This window comes from Fulvia fulva, chromosome 1 (assembly GCF_020509005.1).
Source record: "Fulvia fulva chromosome 1, complete sequence".
Classification (NCBI taxonomy): Eukaryota; Fungi; Ascomycota; class Dothideomycetes; order Mycosphaerellales; family Mycosphaerellaceae; genus Fulvia; species Fulvia fulva.
In genome coordinates, this window is record NC_063012.1 from 215,666 (window position 1) to 235,810 (window position 20,145).

The 20,145-nt window shown below is 54.4% G+C and overlaps 6 protein-coding genes across 6 annotated transcripts; 3 read left to right on the forward strand and 3 right to left on the reverse strand.

The window, feature by feature from the left end:
• Nucleotides 1-796: 796 nt before the first annotated feature.
• Nucleotides 797-1,642, reverse strand: CLAFUR5_00054 (uncharacterized protein; the record flags this gene model as incomplete). The annotated part of the gene is made up of 1 exon (XM_047899202.1): nucleotides 797-1,642. The coding sequence occupies one exon, from the start codon at nucleotides 1,640-1,642 to the stop codon at nucleotides 797-799; it is 846 nt and encodes a 281-aa protein (XP_047756997.1).
• Nucleotides 1,643-3,308: 1,666 nt separating this feature from the next.
• Nucleotides 3,309-4,220, forward strand: CLAFUR5_00055 (uncharacterized protein; the record flags this gene model as incomplete). The annotated part of the gene is made up of 1 exon (XM_047899203.1): nucleotides 3,309-4,220. One exon carries the CDS (start codon nucleotides 3,309-3,311, stop codon nucleotides 4,218-4,220), a length of 912 nt encoding a protein of 303 aa, XP_047756996.1.
• A 261-nt stretch (nucleotides 4,221-4,481) lies between these two features.
• Nucleotides 4,482-9,133, reverse strand: CLAFUR5_00056 (Vacuolar protein sorting-associated protein; the record flags this gene model as incomplete). Its single annotated transcript, XM_047899204.1, has 4 exons — nucleotides 4,482-5,029; nucleotides 5,097-5,961; nucleotides 6,696-6,768; nucleotides 6,831-9,133. The coding sequence occupies 4 exons, from the start codon at nucleotides 9,131-9,133 to the stop codon at nucleotides 4,482-4,484; spliced, it is 3,789 nt and encodes a 1,262-aa protein (XP_047756999.1).
• Nucleotides 9,134-9,275: 142 nt separating this feature from the next.
• CLAFUR5_00057 (Asparagine synthetase domain-containing protein) lies at nucleotides 9,276-11,279 on the forward strand (the record flags this gene model as incomplete). The annotated part of the gene is made up of 3 exons (XM_047899205.1): nucleotides 9,276-10,139; nucleotides 10,188-11,159; nucleotides 11,211-11,279. Coding segments are annotated over 3 exons (1,905 nt in total), but the record flags the coding sequence as incomplete, so codon positions are not given.
• A 1,196-nt stretch (nucleotides 11,280-12,475) lies between these two features.
• Nucleotides 12,476-19,006, forward strand: CLAFUR5_00058 (uncharacterized protein; the record flags this gene model as incomplete). Its single annotated transcript, XM_047899206.1, has 4 exons — nucleotides 12,476-12,877; nucleotides 12,928-13,185; nucleotides 13,242-13,663; nucleotides 13,687-19,006. The coding sequence occupies 4 exons, from the start codon at nucleotides 12,476-12,478 to the stop codon at nucleotides 19,004-19,006; spliced, it is 6,402 nt and encodes a 2,133-aa protein (XP_047757007.1).
• Nucleotides 19,007-19,617: 611 nt separating this feature from the next.
• CLAFUR5_00059 (uncharacterized protein) lies at nucleotides 19,618-19,869 on the reverse strand (the record flags this gene model as incomplete). The annotated part of the gene is made up of 1 exon (XM_047899207.1): nucleotides 19,618-19,869. The coding sequence occupies one exon, from the start codon at nucleotides 19,867-19,869 to the stop codon at nucleotides 19,618-19,620; it is 252 nt and encodes an 83-aa protein (XP_047757006.1).
• Between the last annotated feature and the right edge of the window lie 276 nt (nucleotides 19,870-20,145).

The following is a 20,145-nucleotide window of genomic DNA, read 5'->3' on the forward strand; positions in this document are numbered from 1 at the left end:
GAATTGATTCAGCCACCCACGAACTTGCATCAAGGCTACGTGAAAAAGCATGAACAGTATACGATCACCGGCCTGTAGCTGATCGAGCAAGAATGGGGAAAGGTGCTTTTTGTCCCGCACATGAAAGTGAGCTGGGATTTGCTCAGGCATAAGAAAAGGGAAACGATTCTCCAGATCGTCTGGGACGATGATCATGCGCCTGGATATTGTCATACAGTTCCACGGTTGGTTCCATGCCATTCAAAGGCCACACTGGCCTCGCAAGAACCTCCGGCGGCGTGGGTAGTGCCACTCATATCATGTCGAGCTAGTCAGAGGATGACTGGCATTGAGCAGAAGAAAAGTACTGTGACAATACTGTGAATTTTGAGAAATTTCTTTGATATTGCGGCTGAACTGCAGCCTCCAATGCTACATATATTACGAAAACAGTCATGATGTCCAATTGACATATAGGTAAGCCGGACGCATCTCCAGCGCAGTCGTGGTCTTGTGACACTTGTGACATCCTTCCAATGGATGTCCCATTCATCCATCACTGCTCAGGTATTCAGTATGCCCAGGAGTAACAGGATTGGAGATGCCGCTAACCAGATGAGTAGGACGAGCAGTATTTCGATGCATTCTAGCATGCATGTGAAGGCGTTTAGGGTACGAGGGCTTGTCGATGCAGAGGTTATATCCTGGTGAGCCTTTTGACTGTTTGGTGTGCTGCGATCTCATCGGCCCTGACCATTTGTACTCCTCGCGGTGCAGCGTCCCGATGCATTCGAGCAGACTCGTCGACAGCAGTTGGCTAGAGCTCCGTCTTCCCGTCCAAGCTCTGCGGTACTGCCTGGTAGCTTGGCAGACCATCAACAGTCTTGGTGTGAGTAGCGACAATCTGTTGACCAAAAAGCTTCACCCCATCACGCACACCCAACAGCGGCTGGAGCTCGACATCATGCAACTGCTCGGAGCGGAAGTTGAAAGCGAAGCTGATGTGCTGCCACACAGTAGCCGAGCCAAAGACTGCCTCGCAGATGACAAGGCGGTAGAATGTGTGGTCGAGAACCGGCCACCAGGCGATAATCATGAACCCCAGCATGGCCCAGAGCTGTGCGATGTGGGTACTCAAGATGCGAACCTCGGGTGCGTAGTCTGCGAGAGTGGCACGGGTCGTACCGAAGCGGCGGATAAGGGATCCCACGACCATGATTTGACCGAGTGGGAAGATGAAGAAGACGCCCATGAAGATGGCCAACATCGACACGCTGTGAATGGCGAGGTCGATCCAGATCTGGGCGTTGTACTGTTCTGGGTTCGCGTCGACATCGTTGTAGATAGCCCAGACTCCGACGGATGCATCGACAAGCCAGATAGCCATAGCATGCAAGAGGTAAATATTACTGATGAACCACTGACGCTGCGTACACTTCTTGACGCGCTCATTGCAGTCGGCGTACGTCTGAGCACGGTCGCTTGGATTGGCCGCCATGTCCTTGACGCAACGGCGGAGGGTGAAGAGGGCCCTCAGGCCCATCAAGGCAGCGCTGAGAGCGAGAAGGTAAACGACGGCCAGCGTTTCGATGCGGAGGCCATCGTGAGTGCGTGAGATCCAGCTCTCGGTCCCGGCGGCTGGGGGCTCGAGGTGGCGGTCCATGGTGATGCAGTGCTGAGTTTCCTTGGCGGTGAAAGTGGTGGTTGATGAAGTGAAGAAGTCCAGCTTCTGGTCGAGGCCGCGTGGTGCTGCGATTTGATGGTGTGGGTGTGCAACTCAAAGGTGGAAGGCGGACGTGGCCGGCTTCGGTGGCGTTTCGAATAGTTCTATCTCACGTGGTCGCTGCCTCGGCAGTCACGTGCCACAAGCCGCTACGCCCGATACTCTTTTACGAGGCGGAAACGAATTCCGCCATCGAATTCGCATTTGTGATCGTCCAAGCCTCGGTAGGCGGTGTGTCGCACGACAGCGTGCCGACGACACGATGATGACCTGCCGTGCCTGTGTAGAGAGCTTCTCCGTCACGACCACAGTGACAGAAGCACAATCGGGAATAAGTGTGAGCAGGAAAACGCGAAATGGAAGCGACAACCATCACCGGGAAGAAAAGCACGGGAACAAGCTTCCTACATCTTCCGGCGGAGCTGAGAGTACTGATCTACGACCACATCATCTGCGATATGATGAGGCAGTTGAGGCAGGATTACATGCGGTTTCGATCGATGCCGGCGCTGCATTGTACGCTGCTGCTGGTTAACCAGCAGATTCACGATGAGTTTGTGCAGCACTTTAGGGAGCAATACTTGGGACTGCCGTGTACGGTTCGGGATCTGGCCTGAGCATAGGATCTTCCACCGCCTTTGAAGGGACCCTCGAAAACATGGCTGAGACTCAAGTACCTCTGCCTTCAGCCAACACTAGCCGTTCTGTGGTCGAGATCACGATGAACCAATCATCTTCACGTGCTACACCCATGGCCGACTGCATATCATCTGGGTATTGTCTGAGGCATCGGATGGCCACATGTCAGGTCTGGAGGAACGCGCTAAGGTTGAGGGTAAAAAGATTGTTGCTGCGGCAAGAAAGGTCATGCCCCAAGTGGGAGGACGTGGAGGGGGTTAGAGGCATGTCTCACTGGTCTCAACAGGTGGCATGGGAGTCAAGTAATGGTTTCTTGGCCGCTCTAGGTGATGGGCGCAAGGCCTGACAGAGTATGTTGCCGGCGTAGGTGTCGACTTCGCATCTAAACAGCTATGAATGAGACGAAAAGCCGCGAACTAGAAATACGGCGACGCGCTGCAAGCTCGACTACATTAGCACGACTTCGTCACTCAGCTTCCCGCCAGCATGCTCAGGTATAGGCCTTTGCGATAATAATAAGTCGAAGCGCTCGGCGGCAGTCAACTGTGTCACCAGCCGTCGGTGCAGTTAGGCGAAGCTAATCCATTGCACGGACAGTTCTTCACGCCGAATTGCTTTGGGTTGACACTCCGATACACGCTCTCACAATCGAGTCAAATCGAGTTTCATTAACCATTCCTGTCTTTCCCCCACAACGTCTCTCATCGCAGTCCACTACGACTGCTTCCAGGAAATGGGCTGAGTCACTGAAGGTGGTTGGACCATCTTGCCCGCTTGGTCCGAGGTGCACCGTGCGAGGCACGTGCGACGTCAAACGAGCAAACTCTGTTTCACATTCACTCAAAAGCGTTCGGCTAGCTCGCGGCAAGTCCCGCAGTCTCCCGAGCTGTCGCTATGAATTCCACCCTCTTCCGCCCTCATCATCTCAAGTTCAACACACGGTCCGACAGTAACGACTGTCGCCAATATGGAGATGGCCACCAACAACCAGAACAAACGCAAACGAGGCGCGGCGACTCATGTGAAGATCGCCGAGAAGGCGCCGACTCGAACCAACCCGACTCGAACCAACCCGACTCGGACTGCGACCACCAAGACTCTCATCGCCCCGCCCGACCTCAGCTCAGAAGATGAGTCTCAACCAAAGAGACCCAAGAACTCCAAGAAGCCACGAAAGAATCGCGCCAACCCATCCACCAAACACTTCCGCTTCCTCGAACTCCCCGGCGAACTGAGGACCAACATCTACGACCTCGTCCTCGCCGACAGCTCCGTCACGCTCCGCAGAAGCGCGCGACGTCGCAAGAAGCCCACCAAGCGCAACGACGAGGACTCGCCGAACTGGCAGGACAATATCGTCGTCGCATCACCACTTACCCAGGTCAACAAGCAAATCTGCGCTGAGTTCTTCCATGCCGCTGCTATTTCCGCGGATATCAGGACTACAGTTGTCGACTTCGAGTTTGGGCACATCATCACGTTCCTCAATCGCCTGACTGAGGGTCTGCTCGATAAGATGAAAGCCGGCGAGGAAGACAAGGCACCTAAGCGCAACTTCACCATCACGCTCCAGCATCTCGACAAGCACGTCGAAGACGACAAAACCCTCCGGCGCTGGCTCAACCGCATGGAAGTGCCAGAGAAGAAGGGAACCAACATCGACTTCCGCTATATCTGCTCACCGCTTCCAGTCCGGGATCTCTCATGGCAGATTCCGTCACACCTCGTGGCTCTGTTCGGTGGAGCCCTTTCCATACCCAGCCCGACACTTCCACGACGCATCATCGATGGGGCGCCAACGTATTCCGAGGGAGGTAGAGGTGCAGAAGAGCGGGCGAAAATCGTGGGGGCGGCGGACCTGGCGCAAGGATGGAAGTGAGGCAAGACGACTGCTTCATATGCACGAACTGGGCGCAGGCTGGAGCTGATTGAGGCGAGACTCATGGGGCTTGGTACTATGCTTTGATGATGTTGATTTGGTGGCTTTGGTATGAGGACAAGGGCGAAAGCATCACACGCGAGATTAGATGCTCGGCACGACACTGAGTATCAAACATGCAAACAAACCTCTCCTACCCCCACAATACCTAGCTTCATAACACATCCCAGTAACCACATTCCCCACCACCTCCCATCACCATCAACCCCCCACCTCAACCCTCCCCCTATTCCCCTCCACAACCTCCCTCACAGCATCCCACTCCCTCTGATCCGCCCCCTCCTGAAAACACTCCAAATTCAACTCCCCCCTCCCCACCACATATCCATACTTCTCATCGAAACCCCCATACAAAAAGACTTTCCTCTCACCTCTCTCCACCTCCCCCTCCACACCCTTCACCTTCTCACTCTCCTTCCCAACCTCACATCCCCACACATCATACCCCTCCGCCAACCGCAACGCATGGGGCTCATCTTCCACTGTCAATTTCCGCAAGATCGGCTTCGAGGTGCGGATTGTAATGAAGAGATCCGCCCAGGATACTCTATCCGAGGAAATGCTGTAGTCGGGTTTGCGGCCGAGGGAGAGGCAGTTTTTGAAGGCCAGGGATTGGAGGTTTTGGGAGTGATCGTGGAGGAGGTTGACGAGGGCGGTGTCTAGGAAGATGTTTTCGAAGGCTAGGTTCTGCATCCTGGGGAGGTTGGGCGGGGAGATGGGGAGGGGGGTGTGGATGTGGCCTAGGCCGCCTGGAATCAATCGGTCAGTGGTGGGGGTGGTATGCTAGGGGTAGGGTATGGAGGTTTGAATCCTTACCGATGGGACAGTGAGGACTTGCCGCGAAACGGAGTGAGGTCGCGGAGGAGAGGTGAGCGAAGAACGAGCTGTTTAGACAGCGGATAAAATCGCAATACCCCGGGGCTGTGCTTGCTGACCATTCACTCATATCGCCTCCTCCCCAGAGCTCAATATCAAGAACCTCAAGCCCTGCCAGGAAAACCTTCCATTCAGTCGTCAAATAAGCCGAAGTCCCTTTCGGCACCAGATTCCTCATCTGCAACCTCTTAACAACCTGATTCCCACCCAGCGCCGAGATAACATCCCTAAGCGTCATACGCCAGTGGAATTCATGTTCCTTCTCGGCAAAGTCTGCCTCTGTCTCAGGGAGCTCGAAGATGCCGAATAAGCCCGGTTCTCCGTAGTCGTAGTGGCTCTCCCCGTCACCGTCGAGATCATTGATATCGCTGTCGAAGTCGAAATCGAAGCTCAGCTGCAAACTCGTGAGATTGGGTAAAAGCTCGCCATCCAGCATCTTCCGAGCAGTCTCGGGAAGACGACAATCATCCTCATCGTCCTTATCGCAAGTGTACTGTCCCTGTTCACCAGGATCGATGGGGTCGCCGTGATCATGATCTCCGGGTGAGTTGCCAAGGAGGCACAAATCGAAGTATAACTTGTTGACGTGGCGACTGTATTTCAAGGTGATCTCTTGCAGGATCTCTGCATCATCTTCGCGATTGGTAGCTCGTACCCCTTCAAATAGTGTCGGCACTAGCAACCCGTGAAAACGAGAATCGACAGTGGCGAATGCGCGTGTTGCTGCAATGTCCAGGTACTCAACAATCCGCATCAGCAGCTCGTCGGGAAGGTCGGCGAGGATGGTCATTCTTGTGAAGTATAGCTAGGAGAGAATTGTGCTACACGGAGGCCCCATGTAGCAGAAAGATGTGTTTTACAACTTTTCATTCCACGACAAGACGGGAAGCCATGCCATGCCATGCCAACGCCAATGCCGTCCGTTCCACATCTAAAGAATCGGTTCCAGGCAGAGAGCCAATAACAGGATCCATCCCTCGCGAATGCCTGGAACATGTGAAGAACCTTACAAGTACCTGGGTGTTGGCTGCCATACGTACAGTCCGCGGCATTACGGCTAGTGAATGTCGTTCTCACGGGACGTATTGAAGACTCGAAAGAAAGGACGAAGGGTATTGCTGTGAATGGGAGGGTTCAGTCCCCATCGCTTGCCGCACTGAGTTTAGCTTGACTGATGGTCTGAGCACTCAGTGTCCCGATCACAGGGCAGGGCAGGCAATCGAAGAACGGAGTGTTCATTTACCGCAGCTCAGCATTTCAACTATGGGTACAGTACTCTGACCAAAGCAAGAGAGAGTACTTCGAAAGGTTTCATACACAACACTTTCCTCAAAGCACACAGTCGCGTCACCTGAATGGCAGCAACATTGAACTTTGTCAAGCGGATTGCAATATGAGTCTGGGTGAAAGTCCTGTCGGGTGATGAGAATTATTGTGCATATAAAGGCTGCTACAGCTCTAAGCTGGGCTGTAAAGGGACTGCTTCTATACTACTTATCACCCGCTAAGAGCAAGACAAGCATCCACCGCGCGACCTACATTCCCTTCCTGGGCGCGGACGACGTCTTCGATGACTTCTTTGTCGAGGTTGGGGAACATGCTCTGTAATGTTCTGCCGTCACGTCAGTATCCTATCATGCATTCGCGAACGAGACAGTATCGTAGATAACTTACTCAACCACAACCCGATGCTCCTGCGCTCGTACCCTTTGCGCCTGAGCAACTTCCGCACTCGCCTGTCTCGTCGCATGGTCCTCAGCAGAACATTCATTAAGAAGACGCTGTCGACTCCGCTCTCGTTCTGCGGAGGAGCGCTGGCTTGTACTGCCACTTTGCCGTTGATCTAATCTCGGCGCCGGACTAAGGCCTCGAGGTGTTGATCCAGGTTGCGGTGAACTTCTGCTCGACTCCTCGTTTGTGACGTCGTCGGAGAACATGCGGCCAATACTGCTGAGAGGCCTTTGGATCGTGCGCAGGAGACCTGTCACTGCGTCTTCGTCATCTGGACTTGCGGGCTGAGCTTGTCTTTCCGCAAGTCTTTGGCTGGGCCGTCGTCTTGGGCTGGAGCGCTCGGCGTCCATGCTATTCCGTGGTGTGACTTCGGCTCGACTTAGCGCGCTCTTTTCGCTGAGGTGTTGCATTGGAGCTGTGGATGTTGCCGCGTGTGTTTGCGCTTCGTACTCTTCGGTGCGGTCTTTCTCAGCGATGGCGCTCACGGCTTGTTCGACTTGCCGCTCGAACTCATCGTCTGTGATGGTGAGTGTCGTACGATCGAGGTTTTCGATGAATTGCACAACCCCCATCAGGGAAGACATGTAGTAGCCAGCCTCCCCTCCCAGCTTCTCCTGGTTCCTGAACCGCCAGATGTACTGCACATTGCTGACCAGATGTTCTGGCCGCGCTCGCAGGACTGTGTATATGAGCAGCGGCACAAAAGCATCGGCTGACTGATCTGCCTTAGCATTCCTCAGGAAGCCAAAGATGACTTTGCAGGCGTTGAGCACGCAAATGACCTTATCTCGAGGTGCTCGATAAGTGTTGATCTTGAGTAGCTCTTTCTGGGCCAGAGCAAGAAACTTCTTGCCCTTTTCGCCAATGGGTTTGATGTCAAGGTGCTCTTCTGAGACCCAGCCATAAATCTTGATCTTTTGTGCAATCACATCGTCACGCTCAACATCTTCCTGATGCTGCCCTCTTCGACCAGGTCCATGTGGGTTGGCTTGATCCACTGCCGAGCGCCCGTTTTTGGCGCCCTTTCGTGGGCTTCCAGGTGCTGATGGTATCGCGGGCGAGAAAGCTTGTGAGTATAGTCTATTCATGACCAACTTCTCCATACCTTCCCTAGCATTATCGAATTCGGCATCGGATACTGTCCGCCACACGTCGCACATACCCATCCTCTTCGTGATGAACTCCAAAAAGTCTGAGATGATCTTGACTTGCTCATGCACCATCCACTGCTTCTTGTTGAATTCACTCAAGAACGACCGCAGATACTTTGCAACGGAATCGGCGGATTTGTGTCGCAGCTGCTCTAGAAATCGGTGAAAGTCAAATGGAAGCGCTGGCTCAGGATCTGGCTCAGGAGGCGGGGGCTGATGTATAGAACCAGCTTTCCCGCTTATAATGGACTCCTGATCATCTGACCTCACCCGATGTACACTCGAGTTGGAAATCGAATTTCCGGTGCCTTGCGGGCCGAGTGGAGAGGCAGCAGCCACACTCTGACCAGAATTCTGCTGGCTGAGAGTGTATGAAGGTTGTGGTTCCAGGCTACTAGATCGAGGAGGCAGTACCAATACAGGCTGCTGCTTGTCCAAGCGCGGTGACATGATATCGTCTTCCCCAAGTCCGCCCATGCCATCTTCGAACTGATCCATGATTGTCTGAATTTCCAGCCCCGTAGTCTCTTTCGTGCCTTGCGGCGCATCGGGCACATCGTCTGCGGTCTCTTCGTCCGGCGGTGGTGGATGCTTCTCGTCGTAGTCCTCAGTCTCCGGCTTGACGGGTGCCTTATCTTTTCGCGGGGGTTCAGGTGGAGGTGGTGTCACAGGAAGCTGCTCCTTCTCCTTTATCGTCCTCTCTGGCACACTATGACTGGTACTGCCTGCTTCCTCTTCCAAAGTCATCTCTGCTGCCCGCCTCGCCAAGTGTTCGCTGGCTCGTCGCTCGATGTCTCTCGCCATGGCCGCATGCTCGCCGTCTGTAGAAGTAGATCCCGAGGCAGCCGCTTCCATCTTGTGATCCGCTTTTACCCCATCACGCTCCTCGTCCTTCACGGGAGATGTCACCGCAGTCTCCGTCTCCGGCGGGTCTGACTTTGCCGCATCTTTCCTGCTGTCTTCCACCCTCACTTCGCCAGCCACTACGCTGGAGTTGTCTGATAGTCGCCGCACTACTTCCGGCGTCGATGCCGTCAAAGGTTCATGCTGGTCTGTAGCCTGCGATAGCTCTGGTGATTCGCTCGTGCTGGACATAGACAGTCGCGGAGTTCGGTATAGTTCTGTTCGTGGTCGCGACTTCGTTCTTTATCATCCGGCATGCCGTGGGGGTATCGTTACAGTACAGCGCTCTATCGACGGGGTTGGTACATAGAATCTCTCTCAACAGGAGTTGTCTCCAGTGCAAGCAGCAGGTGATCGTCAGAGGTCAAAGCTCCCATCGACCTCGAAAAGTGGCCCCTCCTCGGCACGACGCGTCTTGCTTCACCTCGCGCCGCACCACAAACATCAACACTTCACTTCATGGGCAGGTCGTAAACTGGTCATGTGCGGCATCTTCTGCTCCATCAGCAGGCACAAGCATATCCAGCCACCCGCATCTATTCAGACACTGCTTCAAGCTCGAGGACCAGATGCCTCAGACACGCTGCTACTGGAGTGTTGTTGCAGTGAGCCTGGAGACGAAACGACATACGTGACATGTCACTCAACTGTGCTGTCCCTACGCGGATCCGTCACTACACAGCAGCCTTACCAAGGAGGCGACAAGACAAGAACGCTCTGCTGGAACGGTGAGGCCTGGGCAATTCGTGGCCATCGACCAGACGGTAATGACACAGCCAGCGTGTACGATCTTCTGAACGACGCCGTTTCCCAGGACTTGCCTCGTATGGACTGCCGCGGAGAATCGCTGGCCGCTGCTCAGAATGTCTCGCAAGCATTTTCACAGGTTGCTGGCCCTTACGCATTCGTCTTCCTGGATCAGTCTGCTTCGAAAGTCTGGCTTGGTCGAGACTTCCTGGGCAGGCGCTCACTACTCTACCGCATCACCAATGATGGCGCTATACTGCTGAGCAGTGTCACTGATGGCTCCGCGGCTGCAAGCTGGACTGAGGTCGAAGCCGATGGTGTGTATTGCATTGACCTCTCACAACGAGCATACAGCCGGGACACCAACGCTTCCGACTTGCAACGATGGGGTGATTTCTTCGTCACGAAAGTGCCGTCCGCTTACAACGACATTGAACGTCAGGCCGATTCTGTAGGTCTCCCAGCTCTGCCATGAGTATATATGCTCATGGCTAGGTAGGTTCTTCCAAGACTTTCGCTCTGCAGGGATGTGTCGTCTCCTACTGCACCCCTCGGCGTGCATTCGGTCGCTGTCACGCGGCTGGAGAGGCTTTTGCGTGAATCACTGATTCCAAGAGTGCTAGACATACCAGAACCGCCGGGCTGTTCAAGCCTGCGGCCAAGGTCGAAGCTTGCAATACTATTCTCCGGCGGACTGGACTGTACTGTCCTCGCGAGGCTGAGCCATGAGTCACTGCCCTCGTCAGAGCCTATTGACCTTCTGAACGTGGCATTCCAGAATCCTCGTGTGCATAAGGACAAAGGAGATGCCGCCTACGAACTGTGCCCAGATCGTATTACCGGACGAGCATCCCACGCTGAACTGCAAGAAGTGTGCTCGGGTCGTAAGTGGCGCTTCGTAGCCATCGACATCCCGTATGCGGAAACGCAGGAGCATCGACAGCATGTTATCGATCTCATGCATCCGCACAACACCGAGATGGACTTGAGCATAGCATTTGCGCTGTACTTTGCGGCACGAGGGAGTGGGAAGCTTGACGGGGATGGAAGTGCTGAGGCTCTCACATACACCACCTCAGCTCGAGTACTGCTGTCCGGACTTGGCGCCGATGAGCTTTTTGCGGGCTACACCAGACATGCCACTGCGTATAATCGACATGGCCTCGACGGTTTGCTGGACGAACTGGATCTTGACATCGGCAGGCTTGGCAGGCGCAATCTCGGACGCGATGACAGAGTCATCAGTCACTGGAGCCGAGAAGTCCGCTTCCCATTTCTCGATGAGAAGCTTGTAGGTTGGGCGGTGACTGCGCCGGTGACCGACAAATGCGATTTCGGGGCGAAATTAGACCTGGGTAATGATGAGGCAGCAGACGACTCGTGTTCCTCCATAGAGCCAGGCAAGAAGGTGCTTCGCTGTCTGGCGTGGAAGCTGGGCATGATCAAAGTCGCAAAGGAGAAGAAGCGCGCGGTGAGTTGTCCTGCTGAATCGTTGCACGGCCATCATGCTGACCTTCATCAGATACAGTTCGGCGCCCGGACAGCGAAGATGGAAACGGGCAGGTCAAAAGGTACGACGTTACTGTCATGAGCACGAGCAAGGTAAGCACACACACTGTCCACCGTCCTCTGACATTGGGATGATGATGTGGTATGGTCTTCTTGGGCCTGCCACAGATACTGCTGAGGCACCACTTCGCAACGGCTGACCTAGCCCGCTCCTGCAAAGGGGTTGTGGTCAGGCAGTCGGTTGAAGTGGTGTTGATGACCTCGTTAAAGGCAAGTCTGACCAATGATGGCTTTGCAATGCGTAGTGTGCATGTATGACATGATTGGTACCGCTGCTGACTTCGTGATCATAGCAGTGGCAGACGATAGAGATAGATCACGAATGACAATATTGCTCTGGATGACAGCGAAACCCGTGAGGCAACGACTCAACGTGGTACTGCTGGCACATCGTGCACAGTCTGATAACGCATAACGTAGCTGAAACCGTCCTACTGACCTGACAACAACGCAATCACGATGCTGAAAACAGCACAAGCGTCCATGCGATCTCGCTGCTGTCGCTCGAAGCTCGAGCTCAACGTGTCCATGGGCATGACAGACAGTGTCATTCTCGCAATCTTGCCAGCTCACAGAGTTCTGCTGAAGGGGTATATCAAGCCGTCCTCCTTCGCCTCTCCTCCTAATCTCCTATCCTCCAATTCCACATTGGAAAAGCCTCTTCAAGACCACCTTCCACTGCAAGAACCCAACAGAACACAACACAACTACCAACAGCATCAACCCTGATCTCACCAACAGCTCTTACTAACGGCTCAAGCAACTGTATGCCTGTTCAGCTCAGTCTGAGTCAAGTCATCAGCACGTTGATCACTTCATACAGGACCAACGTTCAAGGCTACGCGAGCGTCGCTAGCGACGAGGGACAGAGTGACAGATACGAGCCATTGAGGCTGAAGAGCGAGCCTACAAAGATCCACTCTCACAGCACGACGCCGGATACTACGAGTAAGCCCTCCAAATCGGTCGCCGCTCACATCACTAACACCCCACACAGTCCCCCAGCAGCAAAGAAGCAGTCCAAGTGATCCGATCATCTGAACCTACCACATTAGGTCACATCACTCAACCTCCAGCACATCTTTCTCTGCCAACACACAGAGATCTCCGATCTTCGGCTTCGTTCATCACAGGACCTTGTCTTCAGGAACATATACTCCTCCTTTCCACCTTCGGTCATCACCATACCACGTCAACCAACAACAACAATCAATCAACATGAAGACAACAACCATCTCAGCCTTGGTCCTAGCCATCGCTACTGCTGCCGTCGCCGCCCCAGGCAGACCGAAGAATAATGCACCCGCTGCACCCGCTGCTGCGACGAAAGCCACCTCGGCCAAGCCTGTTGCATCAACTCCCAAACCCACTTCAACCAAGGCTGTCGCCTCGTCTGTCAAGACTCCTCACGCCAAAATCAGCACAAAGGCCAAGACTCCCCCAGCCGGCGGTCCAAAGTCAAGTGTCACCCCGAAGAGTACGAAAGTGGCTTCAAGTGCTAAGGCTGCTGCGACTGGTACTGGTGCTGCTGGAGTGGCGGATGCGTCTGCGGCGCCAGCTGGTGCGAACGCGAAGGCTGCTCAAAAGGTCCTGGCGTGCGGCAACCACAGTTTGAACAAGGTAAGATCGCCTTCGCAGTGCTTGTTTCGCATTACTGACGTCTCTGCAAGTCCGCTTCTGGCATGGGGGCTGGGGCTCTCCCAGCTGCCACGGGTACTGCTAAGGCTGGGAACAAGGCCGCAGGTACGAAGGGTGCTAACCCCGCGGTGTCTACCAAGGGCGGAAAGCCTCCAGTGTCTACCAAGGCAGCTGTATCGAACAAGGCCACGAACCCGAAATTCTCAGCTCCGGTAGCAGGAAAGCCACCTTCAACAAAGGTGGGTGTGCCGAAGCAGACCAAGTCGAAGTCGAAGCGCTGGGCAGAACCAGTAAGTACCTCCCACCCCCTCTCATGATTCTCTCTTACTGATACTGACCCCTCCAGACCGACACCACACAGCCCACCCCTACCCCGACCGCAGCGCCCCGCGCCATCGCCGCGCACGAGCTCACAACTCGTGATGTCTCCAGCATCTCCAGCGTTGCGATCATGGCGAGCATGGCTGCCGCTAGAGGTGATGACAGTGAGCTCTTGTCCAGAGCGCTGGGGGTCAGTGAGATGATTACGACCTCGAACTCGAGTGCGACTGTGTTGCCATTCATTCAGGCGCGCGATCCGGCTGATATTGTCGTCTCTATTCACGGGGAGACTGTGACGAAGACTGTTACTGCTGAGGCGGAGCCGAGTGCGGTGGAGTTCAATTTCAGTGTGGGAGAGGATGATGATCATGATGACCTCGACGACGACGTTCTGGGCGACGACGGCCATGACCTTGACGACGACTTCAGCTCACTGCCTTTTTTAGGGTAAGTGAGGCTGATGTCGAAAGCGGTGAGGGCTTTTCGGACAGCAACCTTACTGACGACATCGGGCTCGTGAAGCGTACAGAAGATACGTTTTCAGACTCTTCTGATCTCGTCGCTCGTGGGCCAGGGCGTGGGGGGCGAGGCGGAGGCTTGGGCGGCATAGTGTCGGAACTCATTTCTTACGGAATTGACAAGGAACAGGAGGCCAAGAGGCTCAAGGAAGAAAAAGCCAGGCAGGACGAGGAGAACAGGCTTAAGGAGGAGAAGCTTAAGGAGGAAAAGGCGAGAGAGGAAAAGGAGAAAGAGGAGAAAACGGCGACGTCTACAGATCCGCCAGGATCTGCTACAGTCCCGGACCCATTTGGGCTCAGCTTCGGTTCACAACTTAGCGACCTCATCGATATGTTCGATGGTAAGGAGTCTACGGCACCGTCAAGCTCGACAAGCACATCTCCTACTTCGCCATACCCGATATTTGGAGGGGATCCTTCTGCCATGTCAGCTGCGAGTGGTACTGCGCGGGCGGAGTTGCGACGACGTTCTTTGAATTGCGACCTTATCCAATGGAAACCCCTGCTAGCAAAGGACCCCACCGGGCATTGGGCGTCTCTTCAACAGTCGCATTGTATCGACTGGTCGCTGGCCTCAGAGGCTAAAGCGTCCAGTACGTCTGCAGACTCGTCTTCATCAACGCCAGCAGAAGCCGTGACAACACCCACGTCAGCTGTTGATGAGAGGTCCGCGCCGTACCCGATGCCTGGAGGTGATCCATCTGCCATGTCAGCGGCGAGCGGTACCGGGGGCGCGGGTTTGCGACGACGACACCCGGCGGAGGTTACAGGCTCGGACTCTATTCCAACAGCTACTACTGGCCCCGAGTCATTTTCTGCGGTTGACCCGGTTTTGGCGTCATCGCCGTCATCTACTCAGGTACTTCCTGCCTCAGTGCTAGCGGCACGTGAGCCTCCACCTCCCAGCGGTACTGATCGACATCGATGGGGCGACACACCGCCTGTCGAGGGTATCATAGCGGAGAATCTAGCAGTTTCCATTCCAGCGATATCAATCACACCTGCAGATGGTGTTCCACCTGCCGTCCCGGGTGCGGGTGAAGGAGCTGCGCCATACCCCATACCTGGCGGCGATCCGGCGTTGAAGGTCATGGCAAGTGGCGCCAGCGGTGCAGCACTCGGACGTCGAGCAGCCGTGACTGGCGGTGGCGCAGGTATGGGGGCTGCTGGGCCTTCGACCGGTGCGCTTCTACGCAGAATGGCTGCCGTTACTGCTGGGAGCGCGGGTCTAGTGCCTGGTCTAGCTCCTACAGGGTCACCGGTCTCGATGGCGCCTGGACAGACTGTTGCGCCGAGTGTATCGACAGTCAGCCAAGGTTTGGGTATTGCTAGCAGCCTCATGGCCGGTATTGGCACTGAAATTGACAATATCTTTGGCAAGAGAGCAGCAGAGTCCGACGAAGCGAATCATGCACGCCTGACGCTGCAGAAGAGAGGACTCGGGGTGCCAGAAGAATCAACAGAACCAGACTCTTCGACTGTGCGGGACGTCTTACTCGTTGCAGACTATTTGGAAACTGCCATGAAGTTTGTGATCCTGCAAGATCGGAAGCCTGAGATTTGTACTGATGTACATGATGACTGCGCAGAGAGGCTGTCGACCTTGTGGGATGAGACCGCGCAGATGGCCTACAAGGAAGGCTACCATCAGAGCTTTTTCGAAGAGATTGTCAAAGATATGGGCTCGAATCGGACTGTGCCATCCGCGCCGGAGGGGATGGAACATGGCCCTTTGCCGAATGATCTGCAGGACCGCTTTACAGTGTCCAAGTACTTGGAAACTGCCTTCAAGCTCGTGACGCTGCAAGATCAGAAGCCCGAAACTTGCACTGATGTACATGACGACTGCGAAGAGAGGACCTCGACCTTCTTCAATGACACTGCACAGATGGCCTGCGAAAGACTTGACTATGATCAGAGCTATGTTCAGGAACAGCTCAAGTACATGGGCTCGAATCGAACGGTGCCACCCTCGCCGAAGGAGCAGGAACGCTCCTCGTATTTGCTGCAGAACTCGACGGGTGAGCACAATGGGTCGAGTGTGGAGAATAAGCGGAAGAGATCTCCATTGAACCTGGAGGAATACACGCATGGCCCAGAGTCTTCCACGCCCCAGATCGACCCGGCGGTCCAGCAGTACCTGCAGTCGAGCTTCAAGACTCTATACTACCAGACCCGTGTACCCGGCTTTTGCTCTGGATCCGAATGCGGCGTCAAGGTCGCCAAGCACTGCAACATGATCGTCCGGTATGCCTACAAGCACAAATGTAGTCACCACATGGTCCAGCGCATGATCGACGCTGCAGGCTTGAAGCACACGGCACCTCCTCCTAGCTTGATGGAGAAGCGGTCTTCCAGCAGTCGCCCAAACAATCGCCCAGGCAACAGCACGGGAGGTATAGGAGGAGGCAGTGGTCTAGCCGGTGGTAGAGGTAGCGGTATCCCACAGTACAGCGCCCAAGCAGAAGCGCAATACGTTCAGCAGACAGCCATGGACATCAGACGGAGAATCAATCGAAGCAATATCGACTTCTGGGCAAGTGCTGAAGGCCAGCAAGAACTGGCGGAGGACTTCGGCGTCAGGATTATGTTCTCGCGTAGAGGCGGTAACGGACCCTGGTACATCCAAGAAGGCGCATCGGCTATTCACATTATGCTGCAGCAATACCTTCGTACCACCACCAACAACCCTGGACGTCTAGAAGATCCAGAACATATACCTCGGCTGCGACAGGCCCAGCAGTATAGTGCGGACGTTTCTCGTAATCCCAGCGCCTGGCTGGCACCTGACTGGGGATTGCCTGCGGGTGTGAATCGAACAGCGGACCCTCAGCAAGTAAATCCTCCGCCAGCCTATGCCCCCAACGACCCTCAAAATGCACGCTTGCCCGCTTATGATGAGTACGACAATCCTCCGCCACCGGGGCCAAGGCGAAAGAGATCAGCACTTGAAGCGCGCCTCGACAAGACAGACAATCTCATCGCTGCCATAATCAGAGACGGCCTGGAGTACGTCAGCAAATATCAGAATACCGAGAAGCTCCTTCTACGCCTGCGAAGCATCACAACTGAAGTCATCGGCATCGCAGAGGATCATGAAGTCGACGAGAACACACTCAGAGGCTACATCAAGGGGGCATCCGTCAAGAAATCCATGTTACCTACCGGATTCTCGATGGTGCCCTCTTTTGTCGACGACGAAAGGTCCGACTCGTACAGCAGTATGGCAGACACCGGCTCATACAGCATCAGCACTTCCTCCTACACTGAATCGTACCACAGCATCACGACCTCTTCATACCACAGTGGGTCGTCGCACGGGTACTATGGCACATCTGCCGGCTCAAGCTATGGATCGAGCGCCTACTCCCGCTCGAGTACTACCACCAGTCCGTATTATGGTTCCTATACCAGCTCGCCTTACAGCATAGTAACATCATCCCATGATCAACAAGGTAGCTGTGAAGAATTCGGTTCATGTCACGACAAGAGGTCAGAACCATCGACCATCTCCACCATGACTATGTTAACCACCACGACTATTTCTACCACCACAACTATCTCTCCCACCACGACTCTCTCTCCCACCACGAATGTCTCCACCACGACTGCTGCAGTGACAGAGTCTACGTCTTTGGCCACTGAGCCCACAAATCTTCCTCGCCACGCAGTGAACGACCTTGACAGCTACCTACTATCTCCACCAAACCCTGATGGCAATGGAACGGTGCCCAGTGTTGCTGGCGTCAAGCGTAGTCCCGCCAAGCATGACAACAGCGTGTCTCAAGACAATCGTAGCGGGTCTGGACCTGGATATGCTCGTGTGAAGCGCACTCCTGGCAAGAAAGACGAATTCAAGAAGACCTGCAAATTCTGGGACAAGAAGAAGAAAAAATGCTTGAAGTATGAGAAGCCAAAGTTACAGATCTCCAACCCCATCCCGATACAGGACAAGCAGTTCAATAGTGGACATCCTGGTCTTCAAGGCAATGTTGCTAACCCGCAGCCGGTAAGTGGCAGTGGTCAACAGCCCGGCTCACACCACGGTCCTGGAAGTAGTCAAGGATCTAGTACTGGTCAGACTCCTGGACAGGGTCAAAACACTGGCAGTGGTCAAGACTTTGGTCCTCAACCTGGCAATCATGGCTCCACACCAAATCGCTTTGGAGGAGACGGAGCAAGCGGCCACACTCAGTTCGAAGAGGATCATTCGTCCATCGCCTCGAGTGACTGTACCAGTCATCCGTCAGGATCAGAATGCTCAGATGTCTCGAGCGGCTTCGCAGATGTTGGTGCAGGAGAGGGCGATATCATGTTCCACGCAAACGATCTCCCACAAGGCGGCAACGGCGAAGGCAGCAGCAACGGTCAAACACCTGCAGGAGGCAACCAGCACCACAAGTCGAACACGCCACACAGCCAGTCGAAGCGCAGTCCCAAGAGTCTCGAACCTGAAGATCAGGCAAGAGACCTAGCATCCGACCACCTTGTCGGCCTTCTCGACAAAAGGAACGCACATGAAGATGCACAATCCAAGCGCAGTCCCAGGGGCTCCGGGCCTGGACATAGAACTGGAAGTACTCCTCCCAAACCATCAACCACCACCTCTCCCAAGCAGAGCACTTCTCCTCAAGGATCATCACCTATACCCAGCGACATCCTTAAATCCACCGTCAAGTACTCCGAGAGTGAATGGTGGAAGATATACAAATGCCAGAAAGACCCCGCAGACCCTACGAAGATCAGCTGCACGTCTCCCGGGGGACACAATGCAAGCCCTGGTGTTGTGACAAAGCATCAACAGGCCATAGACCTGGCACGTACCGGTGTCAACCAGGCCAAGGAGCACGGTGTAGTGGATAAAATAACGGATGTGGCAAAGAATCACGGAGGCGGCTTGTTCGGCGGAAAGCCAGCTCGTCGAGATACTGGATCCGCGCAGCCCAGTACAGGACCTTACCCACGTCGCGACTCCGGGATTGCGATGAGCAGTGGCGGGCTTCTCCCTCTTCAAGGAGGAGCAGCAGAACAGACTGGCGCCCCCTACGCGCGCCGTAATGCTGGCTCCGCACAAGCCAGCGGCGTAATCCAGGCTCGACAAGGACCTGTGGGAGTGACTGGCATTCCTCAAGCTAGACGACGTCAAGCGACTGGTGCTCTCAATCCTGTTGGTGAGGCATCGGCAACGACACTACTTGTGCGCAGAAGCCCGGTGCCTACTGCGCCGTTGGCTGTGCCGGGTGTGAAGCGGTATGAGACTACTGTTTATTGAGGAAATACGATGACAGCATAACGACTTGATAATTATGACTTTGAATGACTTGTATGGTTTCATGAGGGAGCTTTTCTTCGGCTCACTATTTGCTTTGAAGGACGATGACACGAGAGAGAGAGCGAGATATTTTCCTACGGCATATGGTTCTTGGAGTGCGGTCTTGCTCTTTCCGGTGTTTGATGCAAGTTTGGGAGAAAATGACACAGGAAGGATCCAGGCGTGACCCAGAATGGCGGAGGAGTATTGACGGCTGACTGGAGGAGAATGTGAAGAGACTTTCCTTTGTTGATATCGGGCATGTTGTTCGCAGGATTCGGTGGCGATACCAGATTGACGGAGGAGTATTTGGGAAAAGGACAGACTGTGATCTTCATGATTGATGGTTGATGAGTGGAGAAGTGGTGATGGACTGGTTCATTTTCTGTAATGGTAATGTTTGCTTCATAATACCATTCGTTACTCCAATCATCAGCTGTCCAGAGTGACATTGTGCGAGTGATGCAGTGGTGAGCCCTGGCTGACTGGAACAGCATACTTCGCCAAAGTAGCTTGGTGAAGGTGTGAAGTCCCTCAACATGACCTTCGAGCTTCCTCCCATGCCATCCATCCTAAGCACCGCCTTCCCGCTTAGCATATTCATCCTCCATCCTCTCCTCAAAGAGCTTCTCGGCCGCAGCTTCCGCAGAGCCTGGCTTGCTACTGGACAGTCCTGCTGTGTTTGGCTGTTGACCTGCAGTCTCGGTGGTCGCAGTGTCCTTGGGTTGGATGTTGGTGCCTCCCTCGCCTCCAACAGCGGTCTCCGAGCTGGAGGGACCTTCCTTCTGTGGGCCGCCCATTGTCGGGTGGTTGAGTGAAGACATGATGATTGTCAATTGAAGTGCTGTGAGCCTGTGTGATTGATGATTGTCTGATGTTGTTGATGGGTCACATGAAAGACCAAGAGCGATGATGTAGCTGAAGCAATTTGAGCCACGTGTGGGGCATTAGGTTCAATGTTTGACAGGGATCTGCAGCGTGGATTTGTGCTTCCCTCGATAAGATTGTGAATTTGTGGCAGGCTTCTTGCTTCAATTCGTGAACTTCTACTTGTACACCACAACACCAACATTCTTCGCGCGCATACTACTCGCTAGTCG